The sequence below is a fragment of the Silurus meridionalis genome, chromosome 3 (assembly GCF_014805685.1).
Source record: "Silurus meridionalis isolate SWU-2019-XX chromosome 3, ASM1480568v1, whole genome shotgun sequence".
In the NCBI taxonomy this organism is placed as follows: Eukaryota; Metazoa; Chordata; class Actinopteri; order Siluriformes; family Siluridae; genus Silurus; species Silurus meridionalis.
Genome location: NC_060886.1, coordinates 29,515,367 through 29,534,889, shown reverse-complemented (window position 1 = coordinate 29,534,889; position 19,523 = coordinate 29,515,367). Strand labels below are relative to the sequence as shown.

Sequence of the window (19,523 nt, the reverse complement as noted above, 5' to 3'; positions counted from 1 at the left end):
CCACAAGGATGTTAGTAAAGTCAGGTCCTGATGTAGGTGAGGTGAGGAGGCCTGGGGTGCAGTCAGTTCATCCCATTATTATTCAGTAGGGTTGATGGTCAGAGATCTTTAGCGGAAGATCTTCGATTCCATCCTATGTGTAGATCAATGTACTCTATGCGTTTTTTTTAACATTCCATTCTCCTGGTATAAAATCCTCCACTCTTCTGGGAAGATGTTCTGCTAGATTTTGTGGAGATTAGTTCTCATTCAGACAAAAAGTCAGAAAATAATGATGAGCGGTAAGGAGGCCTGGTCTGAAGCGTTTTTTCCAAAAATGTTAAATAGGGTTGACATCTGAGCTCTACAGCAGAAGATATTCCAGTCTAAACCTTGTAAACCAGATCCTATACAATTGTGTGCCTCCAACTTTGTGGTAAAAAAGTTTTAGTACAAATCACATATGGCTAGAAAAGTGAAATACTTTTGTCCATAAAGTGTATCTATATGGCTGAACCAGAGAAAAACAGGTCTTGGAGAATGCTGTTCCAGGGTACGCAGGGGTCAGTATCTACCAAAAGTGGTCCAAAAAAGGACAATTGGTAAATCATGGACTCTGAAGGCTCACTGATGAGTGTGAGGAGCAAAGTCTAGCCATACGGAAGAGTTCCTAAAGCACAAATTGCTGACAAAAAGTTCATGCTGGCTCTGATAGAAAGGTGTCAGAACACACAGCTTGCTGTATATATAGCTGCAGACCAGCCAGAGTGCCCAAGCTGTTGGAAGTCTTGGAAAAACTGATTCACAGTGCCCTGACGTTGCAATTTCCAAGGTTCCGAGGATCTGGCTGTTAAAGACTTAGTGCTAGATACCTTCACACTTTCAGAGGTCTTGTGAAGTCCAGGGTCAGAGCAGATTTGTTGGAAAGAACTATTAGGCAATATTAGAACACAGGCGGTTTTAATGTTATGGCTGAATGTTGTACTGTATTTGCGTAGCAGTCTGATTATGACTAATTATATGCTAATAATATGCTCATTTTGACATCTTTCCTTCAAGAAAACAAAACTGTTTAGATTTTTTTTCCTCAAAAATCACATGAAAATGTATTGCTATTAAAAAAAAGCCCCGTTGAACATGTGCTTTAGAAGAAACAGCATTAAGACGGCTAAATCCTTGCTAGTCAAGTATTTTCTTTACGCAATAAATGTTATCGCAAATTAATTGTTTAAATATATGTATGCAGTAGAACGAGGGATATGCACCAGAGGGATATGCATCTCTTTAGTTTACGTTTATGGCTTTTAGCAGACGCCTTTATCCAGAAAGCATTTCGAAACCTTTATCAATACGTACATCTTGCTACTTATTTGTCAGAACGCAGATTATCATCAGGCTGATTTCTGATGATCGGGTTCGTCCCCTGAGGTAAAAGTCACTCATGGCATGTAAAATACCAGCCTTGTGTATCTCTTCACTCGTCTCAGTTTCTGTGAAGGCTGTTCTCTTGACGAAATCTCTTTCAAATAATGTCTTTTCGACACATCACTGCTTACAATCTCCCTTCGCCCCAACGCTGTTTGACCGCTCACATTGTCTCTCAAGGTGCAAGGAAGACCTGGTATCAAGATGGTGGATTTGGTTAAGCTAGCCATGTATGAGGATACCAATGTGTGTGTGTGTGTGTGTGAAGTAACATGTTGTGAGATTATTGTGTTTGTAAGCAGCAATTCCTTGAAATGAATGAAAAGACATAAGTTGAAAAAGATTTCGTCAACAAAGCCGCTAACCTTGACTGAGGCGAGTGAATAGGTTTCTCGCATTTAGATGCCATGTGCGAATTTTTACCTCAGGACATGATCCTGATCATCAGAACTGAGAACTTGTGTCCTGTTACTTATAATTGGAGGTAATGTGGTTGGTTTTTTAGGTACATTTGATTATAAGTTGAGAAAACAATCGATCATTTGCTAGAACGTCTTTGCTGCTCAGCTCCATCCAAAAATCTGTATTTAATCTCTTTACAGTATTAAATATAATTAAAAGTTCATCATTCCAGGTAATTATGACTAGCTTATAGTAGACTATCCTGTATAGGCAGAAGTACTGAGACACCTGACTTTTCCAGCCAGAGGTGGATCTTTGGATATGCTAGCATAAAATATTCCCTTTGCTTTAACTGGAAGACCCAAACTTGACATGACAATGCCTGTGTGTACAAAACCAGCTCCATGAAAATATGCTATTCATTGGTTGGAGTGGAAGATCACCTGCTATAGAGCCAGGACCTCAACCCTATTGAACATGAATTGGAACCCTGACTACACCCCAAGCCTCCTCACATGACCTCCATCAGTACCTGACTTTTATTTCCAAGAAAGTACCACGCATGAGCAACACCAAAGAGGGAGAAAAAAGATTTGGATGTCACAATCGGTTCCTCTTGTCACGTCGCTGTAATTCACGAGACATATTGCAGAGAAAAAAACGGACACATCTGCAGTCAGGGTGAATAAGGGAACACACTGTACGAGTTTTTTGGATCATTTTCATGAAAGGCTTCAAATTTAACACAGCTCGAGTGACTGATAGGGGAAAAGCAAACACGAAGAGGAGCGATATTAAGATAGATAGAAGGAGTCGGAGGAAAGGAGTCTAGAAAGATGTGTCAGGGATGAGGGAAATGGCTGAGAGAGTCATGTAGGAGGATGAAGGTGTGTGTGTTGGATATCGGTTCTTCTTTTTTGTTTCTTTATATATATATATATATATATATATATATATATATATATATATATATATATATATATATATATATACACACACACACAAACACACAGGTATATCAGTTTTGGGTCATGCATTTCACACCTTCTGTGGGCCATCAGTGGTGTCCTCATACAGCGTGAATAAATGTCGTTACTAGAGCAAGAAACTCAACAAACACAATTCAACACGTCTCCTTTCACTGTAGCCACAACTGCACCTCCTGCATACATCATCTCTAGCAGAAGCATCGATATTCACCTCATCAAATCGGGTTTATCGTACATTTTTTCAGTGCTGTATGGCTTTTTCTGGGAAAAAAAATAAAGGCAAATTGTGTGTTTTAACATGTGTGTGCCTGAAATCCGTTTTGAACTGTTCTGGGCCGACGTCAGGAAAAAAAACGAAAATCCACACACATATATGTAGGCTTGTGCAGTTTGCTACAGATGCGTTTTGGGAGCTCAGTCTAGCGTGCTAGTGAAAATGCTGTGTTCGTAGTGACCAATTTGCAGTCTGATTGGATACATCAACGTAAGGTGACGGCAGAAATCTGATTTGGGTAGAAACACCAATGTACATAGACAGAGGGAAACGAAGAGAATAGACTATTGGGAATAACTGAATATATATAATAATGCACAAAATATGATATTAAAATGTAAGTCAGTGAATTTGATCTGAGTTTAAGCCAGCAGAGAAGGCCTTGCTGACCCTGAGATAGATAGATATATATATATATATATATATATATATATATATATATATATATATATATATATAAAACACACTTTATTTTTTAATGAGCTCTCATACTGACACTATTTGCAGAGATCCACTGACCCCGTGTGCTTCCCCTCATATTGTCTTGACAAATTTACTGTAGGAAGTCATATTTTGCACTCCAATTCACATCTTCTTTATTTTGATCTTTCATACAGATGAAGCTCTTTTTTTTTCTCCGTAAATTGCCTCTCTGCTGGCGTCTTTATGATTCGAAATCCAGCCACTGAGCCGAAATGATTGGAGGGAAGAGGGCAGGAGTGGAGCGATCACACTAATGATAGATTAGTTCAAGATTAGCACTTATTTCCTGATGTTTGGGCGTGAGTGTAAAAAAAAAAAAAAAAAATGACAAGGAGCCTGATCGCAGCTGTAACACTTGCGAGCGAAAGGACTTAAATATGCAACGAAGCAAATCTAAAAAGTGTGCGGAGCTAATTTTGGGCTGTACGCAAGAACGTGATATAAATCCATGGCCCTCCACTATGCTGATGAAAGTTTGTGGACACCCGAGCATACGATTGTATGAAATGTGCTTTTTGAGTATCCCATTCTATATCTTATGATAACCTTCACTCTTCTGGGAAGATGTTCCACTAGTTTTTGTCGGATGATTGTGGAGATTTTGATAATACGCTGTATATAATTTGCTGATGTAGGCGAATCGGAGACCATCCTATGCATTTGTGTGCCTTCAAATGTGTAGAAACCATAACTGGAAAATTCAGGTGTCCCAATACTTTTGTCCTTAATATGCATTTAATGCTGTCGTCGCACTTTTTTGAAGCTCTTGGAATGAAAGAAGAACGTAGTTTAATAAGATCTAAGCTGAAATATTTTATTCCCACAGATAGGACTAGTCATATTAGCAGGAAGTGACAGCGAAGCACAGCGCACCGATTTCAGTTTTCCATGACAAGTTTGCAGGGTTGCTTCTCGTCACCTGACTGGATCTGAAAGCTCTGAAATGTTCTCAGGGTTCCGAAAGTGTAGAAATTCCATATTATACTTCGGTTTATTGTTTTTTTTTCAATTCGTATAATTAACGTCCGATGCTGTCTGTAGTTTTATATAATCAGGTATCATTTATTTAGCCAAATGATGCTAAATGCTGCGTTTGAATTGCTAGAACTTGAACCAAACTCTTACTACAACGTCGGCTTCGTTTCAAAAGTTTGGAAACACCTAGACTTCTATGGGTTTTGAAAACCACTCGTATGCTCCATTTGTTCCTATTCAACAAACTAGGGCATGTAACCGTCTGAAGATTTACTTTGACCAAACAAATATATAATATATGTCCAGACTTTATTTTCTTGTTGAATTCCTCAGAAGCTCCTGGTTCAATGTCTATTGTGAAAAGCGCTACAGAAATAAACTTGAACTTTAAAAAAGCCTCCTTTACCATGAACAACAGCTTTTCACACTCTCAGCATCCAGACAGTTCGTTTCTCCAAACATTCAGCTGAAATTTTCTTTGCCTTGCTTTTTGTTCTTCTGCACTAGTTGGAAATCTCTTTGCGATCCAATTCATCCCAGAGCAGTTCAAGGATTTAGGTGCGGTGACTGGGCAGCCCGTTCCATGATAGATATCACTCCAGACGACTGTCTGAGTTCTAAGTGACGCACAAAGAGCTCAGACGAACGCTTTTGGCTCACTGTCAGTTCCATTCAGCCAAATTGCATTGCATTGTATGAAACGGTTGCCATGTTGGTTCCTTTCACTCAGGAAAGGTCTTTAACCTTCCTGGCTTTAAAACAAACCCAAACCATTTTAGCTTCCACCTTTCATGTTTGATTGTCTGAGACAGTCTGCTTATATCTTCTCTCCTGTTCTCCGCCTTACACGAGATCTTCTTTTAGAGACAAATTTGGACTCATCTGTCCACTTGCACCCATTCACTGTCCGATTTTTGTGTGTTGTTGCTTTTTATCAGGTTTGTTCCATAGAGACTGGATGTTTTGACAGGCACTCTATGTGGTGCATGTTTTTTTTTCACATTCGACACTAAGCAGTCAACAATACACTCGGATGCTGGAGTGGTGGGATTCCGCAGGGCAGTCCCTCATTTCCTCATGTTGTCTTATTTTGCTTTGCTGCACGCTCTGAATTCAATTAATAGCCTATAGTTTGTGATTGAAATAAACACAGATTGGCTTGAAAGTGTAGTAAATGCATTTGATTTAATTATAATAGTATTCTACAGCCATCTTCTTACATTATGCCTGGGGGAAAGCAAAGAAATTGCGCTCAAAATGATGTAGGTGGTTTTTACGTTTTTTTGGGTGTGAAATTGTTAATATTAAGAGGGACTCGCTCTTAATTCTCTTAACAACACATTCCTAAGTTGTCTGCGCAATGTCAATGGGCCCAGACAAGAGGCCACGCATTCCCCATACACACTATATTGCCAAAAGTATTGGGTCACCTATGTCCTACGTACAGTGTGTGCTTTTTAAACATCGCATTCCACATTTAGTCCCAATTTGCTCTTCTAATTCCCTCCACTCTCCCGGGAAGATGTTCCACTAGATTTGGAAGTGTGTAATGGATATTTGTGTTCATCAGACACAAGTGTATTACGAAAGGCAGGTACTGATGTAGGTGAGGAGACCTGGGGTGCAGTCAGCATTCACATTCATCCCAAAGGTGTTCAGTAGGGATGAGATCAGAGCTCAGCAAGATCTTCCTCTCTAAAGCATGTAAACCAGATCTTCATCATGCTGGGTGTTAGAAAGGTACCTGGGTACTGATGTAGGTGAGGTGAGGAGGCCTAGGGTGCAGTCAGCGTTCCAATTCATCCAATTAAGCTCTAAAGCAGAAGATCTTCCACTCCAACCCATAGAAACCACATCTTCATGGTGCTGGCTTTGTGCACAGGGACATTGTCATTCTGGAGCAGGTTTGGGTCTCCTAATTCAAGAAAAAAAAAAGTTAATGCATCTAAAGACATCCTTTACACATTTTGGTGAAGAACCACACATGGCTGGAAAAATCAATACTTTTGTGTTTAAAGTCACAACGCGGAAAAAACCTTTTCATTATTTTGGAACCGTGGATCTGTGAAGTCCTGATCCTGCCATTAGGATCATATTCCATCTCCAAGACCAAACTAAAGTCCAAATTTGACATTACTGCCCATATCGGGTCATTTCTCTTCTCCCTGTTTTAAAAGGTTGAAAAATGGATTGGAATTTGACTTGCTGGAAATTTTCCATCCACAGAAAACAAACGCTCATTGTTTTATTGCTTCATCAGAACAATTCTGTTATAAGATTAATCAGGACACTGTTGGGTTTCTGTATGTAGAGTACGGTGACTTTGTGTTTAGTTCCTTCATCGTGGTGTCATCTCATTTCTGAAGTCTTATTTAACAGCAAAACGCAGAAAAAAATATGATGCTATGGTTACCATGCTAGTGTTTGATTAAAAGTTACTGCATTTTTTATCTTCTCCATGCATAGTGCTGATCATTATGGCAAAACTCTACAGTCTCTGATTGATCTATCAATCGACAGAATATTCCTCCTGATGGCTGGGGTTCACCTATGGCTTTTTTTTTTTTTTTTTTCCCAGGACATCCTTTAATCCTGAGAAATCCTGAGAGTCTCTTGATATATTCAGTTTTTGGGGTTGCATTGAACCTTTCAGGAAAATGCTCTCGTACCTCCGTCCTGAACAATGTAGTGTATGTGTGCTTTTAAAAACTGTCTGCTCTCTTTGCTGGACAAATGCATCCACTTCCTTAATGTACTTTTTCCAAGGTCCCGGGTGAAACGCTTGGATTATTTTTTTTATAGTATCAAAAAAAGACATTAGTTTTTAATGTGATTCTCTTGAACGCAGCCACATGTGCACTCCCAGTCAAAGTCTAATTACGGCAATTGGACGATTAGAAGCTTCGCTGCATCAATTTGAAGGATCTTCCAGACGGTTTAAAGAGACAACTTTTGACTCGCAGGAATTCCGAGATAGTAAATTAACACTGAAATAAATCTCTGAACGATTTTTTTTAATGGTAATTAAGTGGATGTGCGAAAGAAATCAGTGTATATTAAGATTAACATTAACTTTAGAAAAACACAAAAAAATACTAAATAAATCCAGTTATTTAATTAACGGGGGTTTTGTGTTTAAAGAGGAACCACAACCGGTAATACAATACACCAGTCTTCAGTCCAATATGCAGTTTTGGAGCAAAAAAAACAGACATTGAGCGCACACATTGAACAACTTTCGATTCCCTCACTGGTGTCTGTCTGGTCCGTCTCCATCCTTCTATCTTGTGAGTTTTGCGCTTTTGTTTTCTGCCCATCAACAAAAATGAAATAAAACCAGATGTTGTTCTCCTGTTCTGTGTGCAGGAAGACGCAGCTCTACCTCTGCCATGTTAATCTGTATTCTATGTGACTCTCAGGACACGCCTCGGTCTCCATAGTGTATTATAATATAAGAGTAATGTAATATGTCCTTTATGTAGCAGCAGCCGTGCTGAGAGACAGTTTAGAGAAAAGAAATCAATCTACAATAATCACTATGAAATCTAAACTTGTATCTGACACTTTTTTTAATACAAGTACTGTATATATGGACAAAAGTATGGCTACGATTAAAAAAAAAAAAAAAAAAAAACGGTGGAGATCGGATTGTATCAAATCTGGCCAAAACAATCAATCCTACTTAGCAAACCTAATTTCCTTTGTATGTGCGTCGATCCTTTATTTATACCACATAATATACCAAATATATAAAAACCCTGTCCTCAGCAGAAATGCTCCCAATGTCAAACATGGATACTGTGTACAGGATAAACTGAGAAGAAAAAGGGAAATGATTTTTTTTGTTGCTAATTCGCTCCTCACTTGCACATTTTTTGAGTAAGCGAAGGGTTAACACGTATAGTTTTTCCCATCGCTGTTCATATGAAACCTCATCGAAATCCCTGCAGACACGGCGTGAAAGGAGGTAAAGTAGCCGTGCAATGCAGTGCTGCAGACCTCCACGGGCTCCACAGGATGGTCTGAAAGCAATGATCCTGACTCCGAGGAAAAAGGACACGCCGAGATAATTGAATGTCAATATTTACAGCCGGGCTTCTATCGATGTATACATCGCGTTCAAGCCTCTTTTTTTACTCAAATGTATGTTAAAATACGCTACACGGTCAGAAGAAACGGATAGAGAAAGCTTAGGTGATTGGAGACGGCCCACTTCCTTGAACGTCGTTCTTTTTGAGGGTCTTCCTGAAGGTCTTCAAAAAGGGTTGAGGTCAGAGCTCTGTAGCAGGAGATCAACTTCAGCTAGGGGTGTAACGGTACACAAAAATCACGGTTTGGTACGTAACTCGGTTTTAAAGTCACGGTTCGGTTCAATTTAGGGACATTTAGGGTGAAGAAATGCAAAATATAATTAAGAGATTACATTTTTAAAAGGATTTTAAATAAGATGCTGGGTTTTTATAAAAAAAATCTTTATAAATGCTCAGAAATGCTTTATAAAAATGGTTTTTTAATATTTAAAAATAAAACAATAAATCAAATGAATTTAATATATATTATAGAACTGCAATTAAAGATTATTTAGATTAATTCGATTATTAGATTTTAGCATAATTGCATGATTTTTTTTTTTATTATTTGATTAAATACATTTTTTTGCTTATTATAACTATTTAAAATTTTAATTCAGAGAGTTTATGTATAAAAGTGTCCTTAAAAAAATGCAAAAGCCACATATTGGGTTTAACTGTTTTCAATTTAGACATTTAAAAGCTAATATTTCCTGCTTTTTGAGTCCATTTCACCTTGAAAATCGAAACAAATAAATAAATAAAAAAAGATTTGAATATGCGAGGTGAAGCAATTTGTGTAAAACGACATTTTTATTGTTTTTACTGATAATTGCAGATGGCAACCTGCTTAATAAATCAATATAAAATATAGATTTTTTTTTACCATTTTTGTTTCAAAAAATATACACAGACATTTTGTTCGGTTGTAAAGATCTAAGAATCTAGAATATATAATAAATTTGATTTTGAAGAATAATTCAAAGTTATATGCATAAATTAAATATATGAACATTGAAAACACGAATTTGAACTTAGTAAAGCCGCAGTAGATCGTGTTTGAAAACAGAAAAGTTCCTGTTGTAGTAGACGAATGCTATAAAAAGAGAACGGAACAGAGAAACGCAGCGAGCTAACGGGCTCGATTTAAAAACATATGCGTTTGTACGCAAATTGAATCATTCGCAGAAAACCACTGCAGTGACTAAAAATGTAATCGTTTACTGCTGCTGTTATTTCCCGCTTTTAAATTGTAGTGTTTGTTCGCGATCGCTATCACTGTGTCACGAGCGAACTGATCGTGCAACCTGATGCTAGCGAGTCACGCTAGAACAGATTTGGTGCAACTGTCCCGAAGTTAGCAAACGAACAATTTGCACACTAGCACTTCATTAAACTACACCATTTTCACACGATGAGGATTCTACAGTTTTTGTATACCGTATTGATGTTTCGCCTTCATCCGAGATGCACATTTTGACACTGAACTCTCCGCCATTTCGGAAGCGGCTGTGTTATCTTAGCGCCACGCTAACCCGTAACTTGAGCAGCCCAACTAATCGATAACCGCATTCGATGACAATGAATTTCATTACCGATTAGTTGTTGCAGCCCTGATATATTAAATAATATGCATTAATATATGTAATGCAATCAAAATAAACAAACTTTCTTTCGGCTTCTACCATTAGGGGGCGCCACAGCGGACCATCCGCATGTTTGATTTGGCACGTTTTCACGCTGGATGCCCTTCCTAACGCAACCCTCCCCATTTATCCGGGCTTGGGACCGGAACTAAGGCTTGTGCAACCCTAATGGCTGGGGTTGGTTCCCTGACCGGGAATCGAACCCGGGCCGCAGCGGTGAGATCGCCAGCATCCTAACCACTAGACCACCAGGGAACCTATGTAATTATCAAAAAAAAATAATAATAATAATAAAATGTTCGTACGAATACGTGTACCGTTAATCCCCTATATTCAACCTATGGTAAGCATCTTAATGGAGCTGGTTTTGTGCATAGAGAATCGTGATGGTGGATAACAACTGATTGGACCCCAATCAGTCCTGTACTTAGCTCTACTTACAATCCCATCCAATCACTCAGGATACATGTTAATGGCAGATGTGAACAGGGGGTTCATATGAACATACACTGTATGGATTAAAGTATTGGGACACCCAACTTTTCCAACCACGTGGTTCTTCTCCAAACTGTTACCACAAAGTTGGAGGCACACAATTGCACAGATTGTCATTGGAATCTTTAGCTTTAGCATTTTCCCCTTACTTGAACTAGGAGACCCAAACCTTCTCACAAAGTGAGATCCATGAAGATAGGCTTTACATGGGTTGGTGCTGAAGATCTCCTGCTCTCGAGCTAAAACCTGTTGAGCATCTTTGGGATGAATTGTAATGCCCCTAGTTCTCCTCACCTTACCCACTGTAAATCAGAACCTGACTTTACTAAATCCCTTGTGATCGAAAGTCTCCACAAAAATCTAAAAACATTTTCCCACAAGAGTGAAACTTATTATACCAGCAAATGGGAATAAATGTGGAAAGTTCAAAAAGAAGCACATGCCAATCTTACAGTCAGGTTTTAAAAACTTTTAAACTGATATGATATATTTATAAAGACTTAACAACGGTATTAATGCAAAATCTAATTAGTAGTATATTATATTTAAACCGAACCTTAGCCGAAGCTCTTAATGAAGATGGAGTTAAAACAAAAGCTATAATATCAAACCTGTCAGATATTTTAAGCTATTGTCAGCATATACATTATATTCTCGAATGAGATCAAAACACGCCAGAATTATACATCTAAGTAGGAAAAAGTTTATGACCGGTGGTAGCGCTGAGAGTAAAAGTGAAAAACAGGAACAATAATGACACTGGTTAAAGATGAGGCCAGTGAAATTCTTTTCTTCTCATATATTCTAAGTATGTTAGAAAGCTGGGATCAGAAACCAGAAGTTCCATCACTAATATAACACACACTTTTGGATATCCGTCAGGAACCTTGTCAAGGGGGGATCACAATTCTATCCGAGCTCTTGTTACATGACCGTTTGCGCCTGTGTCATGTTTTTTCTTTGTTTATCGAAATATCTTAAGGTTACATTCTTTCGTTACATTGTACATTCAACTTTAATCCATGCATCTGCAATCAAATCTGATTTTGCAAACAGTTTTTTTTTACCCTTTCAAGCTTTTACCAGCCGTTTGTTTCATTGGCGGCACCAACGTGAGCACCTTTAGTATATTCACAAATGTGAGGTGTGAAGTTTTCTGGAGAACCAACTATTCCATAAATCTGAGGTCTTTAGTAAGACAGGTATACTAGATATTGGATGGGTTTACTGGGACGCTCTTTAATTCTGATATACAGGAAAGGCTTTAATAGCATTCTATCTTTAGCTAGCATTCTATATTATTCAATGATGCAGACAATGTGAAAGAGAGAGAGAGAGAGATTTGACAAAGGCAATTTAGACTTTGCTTAGCTTAGTATTCGGTCCAGGAAGTAGCCGCTTAGATCAGGAAAGCTCAGTGTTTCAGCTTGTCAGGTTTTTTTAAATACCTGCAGGTGCATTTTAAGCTGCATATAAGGTAATACAGTGTTTTTACTGGTCACATTTATCTAAAAGGACACAGGGTTCCTAAGTTTTTATGAAAAAGTATGGAATTTGATTTATATATAATATATATATATATATATATATATATATATATATATATATATATATATATATATATATATTTAGTTTTTTAAAAGGCTACATCTACACTAATCCTGATACTTTTGAAAAAAACATTTCGTTTTCATTTCAACTTTCGTTTTCAATCATTTCCCCGAAGTTGCTTATCGCTTCTGAAACGTCTGAAAAACGCTCACGTCTCTGTACTGCGTCATTTCCGCCTGCCGTTTATTTACTTTGTGGCGCTTAAAAACGTTACAGTGATGATTAAAATGCGTTATTTCTAATTGATCCACTTTGGAGAGTGTTTTTAATAAGGGACGTTTTCATAGACTAAATCGACATCTCTGTGTGGACGGAAGACCAAAAACGGAGAAAACAATATGCGGATAGTGTTATTGCACACAAGGCCTGAAGGTGTCCAAAAGACAGGATGTGCACTGCTGTGATTGGTTGTTCGGTTGTGAGAGAGCAGTTGTTATGTCAGCACAGTCTGGAATTTTGATCTGAAAAATATGGAGGAACCCTGAGGAATGTGAAATCCTTTCTTCGCATATCCTAGCGATGTTAGGAAGCTGGAGGTCAGAGCGCACCCCTGGAGAACCGAAGGTTAAGGGCCCGGGAGCTTGGCGATACTGGGACCTGACATTTCGATCAGTAACCCAGATCCTGAGCTACCTCTCCAAACACAAAGTGAAAGGCCTGATAAAACGTTTCTATCGCAATAAAACAAGTGAGCTTGTAGTTATTGATTTGGCTCCACCCTCTTTCCAAAAGTTTTAAGGCCTTACTGATGTTTTGGTAAGGTTTATAAACTCATATGCTTGGACACTGGGGCTTTATTGTCACCAGATCTCAAGCCAAATGATTACCTATGGGAGGTTTTTCGGATCAACATCGCAAGGATTTGTTCTCATTAATGCCCTCTGTGATAGGTTGCTATAGTAACGGCTCATCTCATGCACAACAGCTTCAGATAACCTAAGCCTGATTATAAAAAATAATATATTCATATATATGTGTTGTTTATTTCAAGGAAGTATAATGATTGATGTGGGTAAGATTTCATGGTATCCTTGCTATGAACTCATCTAGTCTTGAATGCTTCACTCCGAGCAATCTGTAGGTTTTATTTTTCCATTAACTAACACAATCATGCTTGAAAAAAGCTCAAGGTTTTGAGCTTTATTTGTTTATTGAAAGGAAGGTGATAATCAATCTGAATGCCAGTTTCATGATTCTGAAGCTTGGAGCCTGAAAGGTGTTCTTTATTTATTTTAGTTTCCCCTCCCGGCGCTTTCCTATCCAGTACTCATCCTGGGGTTCACCCACACACTTGTGCTTCAGGACACCTTTCCACCTTGACGTCTCGGCACTGTCTCGCTTGCGGACCGACAAGCTTTCTCTCGCCGGCTGGGTGACCCCTTCCACTTGTCTCTGCTTGGTGTCTCTTTCCTCGAAGCTGGTGTCTCTCCTCACTGATTAGTCTAAACAGCTGCAGGTGTTTCTTACCGCTCATTGCGTAAATTTAGATTTAATTGGATGCCTGGCCACAGTGGTGTTATTTTTGTTTCAGGTTTAGTCTCGTTTTGGCTTTTCTAATAACGTCCCTTCTTCTGCGAAGTCTTTCACCAGTTTTTTGTAGCATGGCTCTGGGGATTAGTGCTTATTTGGCAACTCATTCTGTGCTGTAAACTTTATGGAAGCAGTTTGATTGGGAAGATACTTGTGCGATGGTCAGGCGTGGACTTTTGCTCATTCGTTTACAGTATAGAAGATCTGCAGAAGCACAGCAGCTGAAATTTCTGAATTGTTTTTGTTATTTCATTATTTGTGTCTCACAAACCATCGGTCTGTGTCTGGCCACCGGAACATAATGTGCTTTTTGAAAATCTCTTTCCACATTTCCTCTCCATTCTTCTGGAAAAAATGTTCCTCTAGATTTAGTAGAGATTTGTGTTTATTCAGACAAAAAGCTGTTAGTAAAGTCAGGTACTGAAGACCTGAGGTTCACCCAGCATTCCAATTCATTCCAAAGTTGTTTACTAGGGTTTATAGCTCTATAGCAGGAGATCTTGAAAGAAAGTGAAATAAATATCATGCTACCACATCCAAAGACATCTTGTGTGCCCCCCACTTCATGGTAACAGTTTGTAAAAAAAACACATCTGGAAAAGTCTGATTCCCCAATAAGTTTTGTCTATATACGTTTATGCTGAAATGCATTGAAGCCGTTTGGACCAATCAGAATTGAGAACCCCACAGTGCTGATCTCTGATCTAATTTGCAAAAAAAAAAAAAAGCTTCACTAGGAAGCGTCTCGGGTGTCCATATGAGCTTCCTTTCCAGCTTTCTGCGCTCTCCTCAACATCTTACTTGTGTTTTATTGATTCGTTTCGGCACAACAAGCGAGATACGAAAGATTGGTGCCAATTAACATTTAGCAAATCATCCAGACATACCCGGGGATTTGCAGAGCACTTGTTTACCAGCTCGATATCTCGTTTTGGAGAAGAAAAAAAAGTAGACAGACAGACAAACAATACAATGAGTGTTTGTGATTAATAAGCAAAGTGTGCTGAGTGAAGATATGAGACCATTGAACTTTGACATGGCATTCTTTCGGCATTGCTGTTATATCGATTTGAACATTCAGAACATTCCCCTTGCACAGCAGTACAGCGCTCCCAGCGTTCCTGCCATTTCTGGAATGTGTCCTGGGAGTCTTCTTTGCCAAATCGCAGAAGGTGTTTGACGAGATGGTGTCAAAACGGCGACCTTTGAGCCGATCTTTATATTCCGCAGAAGTCGTCCGGAGAAGTGAGATCATGAGGATCGTTCTCCGAATATCCTCATACACGAGATGTCGAACGGTTTCAACATTTTCGGGGGTTGAGCTCGTCGAAGGTCTTCCTGATCTCTCGTCATCTTCCAGCGCTGTTATGTCAAACGTCTCTGTGGCCGATTTCAGTTTCACGCAAATTTCACTTGCGTTGTCTTCTAACTTGCTGTCCACGATGAAATTGTGTACTGTGTAGTAGAAATTTCCCCACTGTGGGACGAATAAAGGTTTATCTTAATTGCAGACGTGGCAACCACATGGTCAGAATAGCACCAGTTAGCACCGTTAGTCTCAAAACGTTTTGACACCACCATGTAGTGACCTCCATTCTTCTAGAAAGATGTTTCACTAGATTTTGGAGTGTGCTTGTGGACATTTAGGTAGTGATGTAGTTGAGGTGAGAAGGCTTAGGGTGCATTCAGCGTTCCATTGCATCCCAAAGGTCTCGATGTGGTCTATAGCTTTATAGCAGGCCACTCCAGATCTTTAGTCAAGCCATGGTGAAATCTCCAAGGTCTAAAAACAGGAATCAGGACTTCTCATGCTTGCCCAGAAAACTAAACATTAACCAACACTCTCCAGGCTCAGACTGAATCTAATCCACTGCTTTGTTGATCCCTCCATCTCTCAAGATACATATAAGATCAGATGTGCTCTTCTCTGGTTATGGTATCTAGGTGGTGGAATGAAGTTCTAGACATCCACAGTCACGAGCAACCAAAGTCCAAACACCTACCTACTCTCTTTGAACTATTTTTTTCTTTTACTATATTATGTCTCGAAGGGAGAATTTAGACTCCTAATTCTCTAAATCTGCGACCTACAGTTGGTATAATGAGGTATTTATTGATAGAGACTTCAAAGGCAGTCTGGATGAGCTCATCTGCCAAACGTCACGAATGTAAATGAAATTACAGCCTTGGTGAAAGACCGAATATGAATCTGTAACCACACTGTGTATTATTGCCAGGAAAGAATAGGAAAAAAAAGAATATTGACTAAATAATTTGCAGTGATTGTTGCTTGCATTGGCAGTATTTTCGAAGGTTATTTGTTTTAGCCATATTGGCCGTTACAGAGTTAAAGGATCGTCAGGATTCGATTCAAGATTATGAATGCCGAATTCCGAATACACTGCGTGTAGGTGGCATTCGTTGCGTTTCCGACACGCTGATTATGTACTGCTCCAGTAATCATCTATGTCAGCGGCACTTTTCCTTCTTCATACCGATCCCTAAATAATTGTCTCGGCACATCTCATTAGCCCACGTCTCAGTGGATCCTTTGCTTGTCAACAGCTACCGGTTCCTGTTTTATATCCTATTTTTGATCTCTATCAAGCATCTGATTATGGTGTCTCTCCAAGCATCTGATTATGGTAGCTGTCCGCTTCGCACCTCAAATCCATAAAATCCAATATATGCACAAAAAAACTGGGACTTTTCCAGCTATATGTGGATTTCCCCCTAAAATGATACCACAGAGTCAAAGGCACACACTTGTACAGTGGTGGGCAGTAAGGAAGCAGCTTTTTTGTGTATCTGTATTTTACTGAAGTATTTCCATAAATATCTTTACTCAACTACTGTCCATTTTGCAAAATCGGGCGTTCCTTTTTATTTACGGATAAATACGTAATCGTTTCAAAACTCGCAGCAATCCACCAATCAGGGCACTTGGTGGTATCTACTTAACATACAGTTCAGCATCAGTTCAACTGCAAGAAGAACATTAAAAGAGGAATAAGTGATGGATAAAAATTTTCCCTTCATTAAACTAGGAGACCCAAACCCCAAAAACCCCAGCATGGAAATTCCCCAGTGCACCAAGCTATCTCCATTAAGAAATAAGTTGGAGTGGAAGATCTCAAATGGCATGCTCCAGAGCCCTGACCTCAACCCTATTGGGATAAAACCCCAGGCCTCCTCACTTCACCTCTATCAGTGACTGACTTTACTAAAACCCTAATGATTGAAATCTACATAAACACACTCCAAAAATCTAGAAACAACTTCCCAGAAGAGCTAATTATACCAATTATATTATTATATTACTATTATACCAATCTTACAGTCAAGGTGTCCACAAACTCTTTTCCATACTATGCTTATAGAGCAGATTTTTTTCCCCTCATTCTCCTCAGCCGTAGATTCATTTCTCTGTCAGTTTCGATTGTATCTCGGTTGAAATACCACTACATCGGAATGTGCTGTCCAGTCTGGAGTGATATTCAGGAGCTAGCAGAGAGGCAGGTATGCACCAGGAAAGAATATGGAAACGAATAACGTGGGCGAACTATGCAACGAGTTTTTTTTTGTTGTTTTTTGAGACCTCTCAGAATATCGATGCTTCTCGATTAGGAATTCCACAACAATCTCGCTACGAGCGAAGGAGATAGTTTGAGAGATATTGAGAGATAGTCTCAAAGTTATATTATGAGAACATACAGGTTTGTCCCCCCGATAATTAATCCGATTACGTAGACCAGCATGAAAAACAAAGAGAATCCGATTAGGTGTCTGAGTAGAGAGATTGAGAGATGGAGAGATGAAGAGCCTGAGCGAGGAGTGATGAGTAAACTGCGAGAGATTGATCCTGATCCTGGTCAACACAAGCGTGTCTTCGAGACGCTGTGTTCTCTCACACCTTTCACTTTTTGTTCTTCCTTCCCCTGGCTTTTGTGTGGTTTCCTCTGAAGCTAGGTTCTCACCGCGGCGTTCGGCACGTGAAAGGCGTCCGAATTAACGCAAGGTGACGTTTCAACTCCTTGTACTGTATATCTGTCTCCTGCAATCAAGGAGATGAAAGAGAAGCTTGGTTTTCCCCCAGACTTGAACCGCTGACTCTGTACTGTTCGGTGATGGTCATCTGGAGGTTTCTGTCCGGTTTTATTTCCTTGTGGTTCTTCTGAGATCCTCAGCCTATAACAAACGCCTCTTTATATATACTGTATAGACAATTTTCCAGCCCTATGTAATTCTTCTTCAAACTGCTGGAGGCACACAGTTGTATAGGAGGTTTTTGGATGCTGTAGCGTGAAATTGTCTCTTCACTTGAACTAGAAGACCCAAACCTGTTCCAGTATGATGATGAGGGGGCATCGTCATGCTGGAACAGGTTTGGGTCTTCTCTAGTTCTTCTAGTGCACAAAAAACAGATCCATAAAGATATGGTTTATATGGGTTGGAGTGGAAGGTCTCCAGCTATAGAGGTCTGAACTCAAGCCTTTTGAACATGCACCCCAGACTTCCTCACCTACATCAGAACCTGATTGTAATGACACCATTGTTGCTCACTGAAATCTTTCAAATCTCTACAAATCTGGTGGAACATCTTCCCAGAAGAGTGAAGGTTCAGTGGAGAAGAGCAAATGGGGATTCAATGTGGAATTGGATGTTCAAAGAAGCACATATCAATCGTTTCTGCATAATAGTCTTGATAAGAGCACTATTTAGATTTCTGCAGAGCGACTCGTTTCTAACACTTCTTACTCACTTCATCCTCACTTATTCACAGATAACTGCGACGGATCGTTGGCATCTGGACTGCCTGCAGCCTCTTTCCAGAGTTCTTCACATTTCTCAGAAAGCAGGGCAGCGAACTTCGCCAGGCTGAACAGGAGAGATGGTAAGTGTCTACAATTCACTTTTTCGGTCTGCTCTGTTATCAATCAAGGCAAAAGGCAAATGTGTGTGAAATGTGAAAAAGTTTGTTGAAAAAAAAAGTTAAAAGATGTAAAAAAAAAAAAAATAATAAATAAATAAAAGGAAGTGGGATTGGACAGAGTATTTTTTGGAAAATGTAGTTTTCAAAAATATTAAAAATGTAAAAAAAAAAAAAAAAAAAAATCCAAAAGATGTGAAATCAAAATAAAGTGCATAAAAATGTAAAAAAAAAAAAAAAAAAAAAGAAAAAGAAAAAGAAAAATTAATTAAAAAAAGGTCCACCTACTTTGATCTAGAATGTCTGTTTGGTCGGATTGAAAAGTATAGTTTTAAAATGTGAGAATGTGAAATAAAAGAATGTAAAAAAAGTAAAAATGTAAATAAAATAAAACCCAACAAGTAAGAAAATACATGAAATGTAATATTACATACAATTTTACAAAAAATGTGAAAAAAATAATTTAAATTGTAAATTTTTTTTTATTATTATTTTTTTTTATTAGAAAAAAAAAAGGTTTTATTGTTTTTAGTGCTTAATCAAAACAGGCTCAACCTTGTGAACAAGTTTCTGCTGATTAAATGGCAAGAAACAGTAAATGAGGCGTATTTTAAATATTGAAAAATTTCATTTCTAAAGCGTAATAAATTAATGGATAAATAAATAAATCTGAATGAAAGCAACATACACATTTCTTTTTTTTTTGACATTTAC

At 38.6% G+C, this 19,523-nt stretch overlaps 1 protein-coding gene across 1 annotated transcript in view; it reads left to right on the top strand.

Annotated features, from left to right (window-relative positions):
- Positions 1-19,523, top strand: part of cntnap5a (contactin associated protein family member 5a) — a 122,220-nt gene that overhangs the window by 24,424 nt on the left and 78,273 nt on the right. The window contains 1 exon segment of the mRNA XM_046845147.1: positions 18,663-18,773. Coding sequence (XP_046701103.1) covers positions 18,663-18,773 — 111 coding nt within the window.